General features: G+C 35.6%; 1 protein-coding gene across 1 annotated transcript; it reads left to right on the forward strand.

The window, feature by feature from the left end:
• Positions 1–2266: 2266 nt before the first annotated feature.
• On the forward strand, positions 2267–3769 carry LOC108913807. The gene has a single exon (XM_018719432.1). The coding sequence runs from the start codon at positions 2267–2269 to the stop codon at positions 3767–3769; it is 1503 nt and encodes a 500-aa protein (XP_018574948.1).
• The last annotated feature ends 1189 nt before the right edge of the window (positions 3770–4958 follow it).

Genomic DNA, 4958 nt, shown 5'->3' on the forward strand with positions numbered 1-4958 from the left:
CGTTGTTTATATTACCGTTATGTAAACAAATACATGATTTATTACCCTTTTCTTGGAATTTTGTCTGGCTTTTAAACAAGTTCCAACCTGTAGCTGTGGTCCTAGCGTGGGAACTTGTAGATAAACGGGTGATGAAATATTTCATAATGTTGCATAATGTTGTGCAATGGCTTTATCTGTCCAGCGTTTCAGAGGCTTTTGATGCAAAACTGGATATAACCAGAAATAGTCGAACGCGTCGACTATAAAAGCCGACGGACTCGTGAAAAGGTCTCATTTGCTTTCGATATTTGTTCGAATGCACGTGATTGTTTTGTTTGCTTTTCAAAGTCGTGTTAAACTTTTTTTATTGAAATACAAAATGTCAGTTGCCGAGACCGTGTGTGATGTCAGCTGTAAAATTATTAAACTGACCAAAAAATCGTTGACTCTGTTGAAGACCGATGACGAGATCAACAGACACATCAAAATTATAAATAAAAATATCGGCGTAATAAACGAGGCCATCAAAATTAAAATTCACAAATTGATAAGAACGAGAATATATTCCGTTTGGAAAACAATTTGGCGGTGCTGAAATATTATCGTGAACAGCTAAAATAACTTAAAATTAAAAATAAAGTGTCCGGAGGTTCGGTAGTTCGTCCCAACAAGAAGAATTAGGTGTGGCAAGATGTGAAATCGTGCTTCAAGAGTCGTGTGCGGTCGGGAATCATCGTGAACGTTAGTCTCAAGGAACCTAAACAGTTTCTAAAAAAAATCATTCCGTAGTTTTTCTATAAAAGCGAAAAATGCCTTAAAGGACTCGTTAATTAAAGTAAATTTAGTTTTTGAAGGAAATTTCGTAAAATTAAATGACGGGGAAGTAAATTTAAAATCATTCGGGACAAAAAACGAAATTATTGACCGCAGTACAAATATAAAACAGTGGTGGGAAGACAATGTTATTCAACCTATACTACACAAACTAGAAAACTTTGAACATCGTAATAGCGGCTGGACTTTGTTGGAAATTATCGGGTTGCGTGTAAATATAAATAATTATTCACCGATTACCGTGGGCTCGTCAACGTACATCGAGATGCCCGAATTTATTAAAAATAAAACGTGTGTAGTTAACGTAAAGAATAATGATGAATATTGTATTTTATGGAGCATAGTCTCTGCTCTACATCCAGCTAAAAGAGATACAGCTAGAATTTCATCATGTCCAGATTTTCGTGACATATTAAAATTAGACGGCAAAGAATTTCCTATAACTTTGAAACAAATTCTAAAATTAGAGCGTCTAAATAACTTGACAATAAATGTGTACGGCGTTGATAAGAAGGAAGTCCTACCGGTATGCTTGAGTAAAAACGATAGCAAACGAGTTATAAATTTACTAATGGTCCCGGCAAATTCGGTTCAAGATAACGACGGCGACGAGACACCTGTTTATCACTTTGCGTGGATAAAAAACATGTCGCGCTTATTATTCAAACAATTATCGAAACATAAGACTAAAAAATACATTTGCAATCGTTGTCTTAATCATTTCACAGAGCAGCGTCTTTTAGATGATCACTTAATATATTGCAATTATAGAACAAATACTTGCAAAGTAGAACTACCAAGAAAAATTTTTACAGTTTAAAAATTATCGTTTCAAAGAGAGGGTACCGTTCGCCGTTTATGCAGATTTTGAATGCATTTTGGAACCGTGTGACGAGAACAACGATCTAAATTTAAATACTCAAAATGTACAAAAACATACCGCGTTTAGTGTCGCCTATTATCTTAAATGTTCATATGATGATAGTCTCTCGCGTTTTAAATTGTATCGGGGTAGTGATTGCCAGGAGTGGTTCGTCCGGGAACTTGAACATATTGCCGACGAGGTGAATAACATCCTATCTCACCCGAAGCCCATGGAGCCTTTGACTGCCGCGCAAAAATTCGAACATGACAACGCGAAATTTTGTCACATTTGCGAAAAACCGTTTACCAGTTTCGATATCAAAATTATGGACCATTCACATCTAAATTCAGTCTACCGGGGGCCTTGTCATAATTCTTGTAACTTAAATTATACGACAGTCACGTTATACCGGTCGTTTTTCATTGCTTGTCTTCTTACGACAGTCACTTAATCATACGTCACTTGGCTACGTCATTTGAGGGCAACATTTCACTTTTACCAATAAATAAGGAAAAATACATTTCCTTCACAAAAGACGTAAAGGATACCAGAATCAAATTGAGATTTATAGATTCTTTCCGGTTTATGGCTGACAAAATCGAAAAGTTGGCCTCATACCTCGACGACAGCCAAAAAAGAATCACTAAATCTCATTGTGATTCGGAGGAGACTTTCCGCCTTTTGACGAGGAAAGGTGTTTTTCCTTACGATTATCTAAATTCGTGGGAAAAATTAAATGACACGACATTACCGACTAAAGACGATTTTTATAGTAAACTGACTGACGAAGCTATTTCAGACAGCGAGTACGAGCACGCTACAAATGTCTGGAATACATTTAATATTCAAAATTTGGGGGAATATTCGGACTTGTACCTGAAAACTGACGTTCTACTTTTGGCTGATATTTTCGAAAATTTTCGTGAAAATTGTCTAAAAACTTACGGTCTTGAGCCTTTACATTATTACACCTCCCCCGGTCTGGCCTTTGATTCCATGCTCAAAATTACTAAACAGACATTAGAATTACTGACGGACATTGACAAAGTTTTGATGATCGAGAAGGGGATCCGAGGTGGCGTAGCCCAAGTGTCGAACCGGTACTCAAAGGCTAACAACAAGTACATGGGTGAGGCATACAATCCGGACGAACCCGATAAGTACATCATGTACTATGATGTAAATAACTTATACGGCGCGGCGATGTCTCTTCCCCTTCCAACCGGGGGATTCGAGTGGGTACCCGTCGATCAATTCTACAACTTGAATATAACCGATTTAGCAGATGATGCTGAAATCGGTTATATTTTAGAAGTGGACATTGAGTACCCGCCCGAACTTCATGAACTCCACAAAGACTTACCCCTGTGCCCGGAACAAATGGTTCCCCCAGGAGGCAAACAATCAAAATTACTGACAACACTTTTTTCGAAAACCGGTTACGTTATCCATTACAGACAATTGAAACGGTGTATTGAGCGGGGATTAAAGATTACTAAAGTACACAAAATTCTTAAATTCAACCAATCGGCTTGGTTACAAAAATACATAAATTTAAATACGGATTTACGGAAACAGGCGACTAACGAATTTGAGAAAAATTTCTATAAATTAATGAATAATTCTGTCTTTGGTAAAACCATGGAAAATGTGCGAAAACATAAAGACGTTAAACTGGTCACACAATGGGAGGGTCGATATGGGGCAAAAAATTTGATCGCGAAACCAAATTTTCACAGTTTAACAATTTTCGATGAAGACATGGTTATAGTAGAGATGAACAGACTCAAAATTAAGTTCAACAAGCCGATTTATGTTGGATTTAGTATTCTGGACCTTTCCAAAATTATACTTTACGATTTCCATTACGATTATATTAAACAAAATTTCGGCAATGAGGCTAAATTATTGTACACGGACACTGACAGTTTAATATACGAATTCACGGACATTGACATTTACGAGAGCATGAAGAGAGACATCCAGCTGCTTGATACATCAGACTACCCCGAAGATAATGCGTACGGTATGCCTCGCATCAACAAGAAAGTACTAGGTCTTATGAAAACGAAAGCTGTGGAAGAATAGTTACCGAATATGCCGGGCTCAGAGCTAAAATGTACTCGTATAAAGTCGAGGGAAAACCCTCAAATATGCGTATCAAAGGACTTACTCGATCAACCGTAAAACACATTACTTTCGAAGATTTCACGAATTGCCTATTTAATCAAAACACACTGGTTAAAGTTAAACAATTAAACAAAATAAATTGGCTCTCAGTCCGTACGATGACAAGCGCATAATAAATTACATAACCAAAGACACGATCCCGTGGGGATATAATTTCCAACAAGCAGCGACTTGTTCGACCACTCCCATGGAGTTCTAAGTCGAAATAAATAGCGCGATATAGTAAAAGTTGACATCATTCGTCTTTCTTTCGTTGTTAGCGATGGCCGACTTAGACATTCAATTGCAATACGAACTTGTTAAAATTTCACAAAAAAACTACGAAAATTTCCTTCAAAAAGCTATTTTTGACGATAATTTTCAAAAAATTCTGGAAAAAATCGTGATTCCGGACCGTGCAATATATTGGCTAGCTTTGCGTGATAAATGTAACATCGGGTTGAACAACTGCAAAATATTTTCCAAAAGGAATATATGTCTCATATTATCCTCGATATTTTACGTCAAATTATAAAGTGTCATTATCCAACATTAAATTCATTTAATCGGTATTATTTGGAAAAATTATTGGTCAACGGTGATCCGTCATTGGTCGATCGACATAGTCAATGTTTCTCGGCAAAAAATATTTTTCTAAATTACAAAGAAATCGATTGGTCAATAGATAAGGCCGTTTGTGAGGCCGCTTACTTTACACAATATAATTTTTTGGAAACTGCACCGGGAAATTAAAGAAAATAATTTAATTTTTAAATTAAATGTAAAAAACTAATGAAACACATAGGCAGCTGATGGTATGGCTCCAGGAGAACGTCTCCAAGGGTACCAATGGTCAAGGTGTTAGATGGTCATCTGGTCCAGACAACAGCAAATGGCCATCAAAATTAGAGATTATTCTCAGACATTATATGTATATGTTAAATAAATATTATTTGTAAATATTTTTTTTTGTTATTGTATTGTATATAGATATTGTTTTTTGTAAATATATTATATATTAAGGAAAAAATGTATTATTTAATTAATAAATTTATATATTTTTATATTTGTGTTTTATTTCACTTTAATTTTAAGTAATAATAAAAAA

Source organism: Anoplophora glabripennis, unplaced genomic scaffold (assembly GCF_000390285.2).
Source record: "Anoplophora glabripennis isolate ALB-LARVAE unplaced genomic scaffold, Agla_2.0 scaffold413, whole genome shotgun sequence".
In the NCBI taxonomy this organism is placed as follows: domain Eukaryota; kingdom Metazoa; phylum Arthropoda; class Insecta; order Coleoptera; family Cerambycidae; genus Anoplophora; species Anoplophora glabripennis.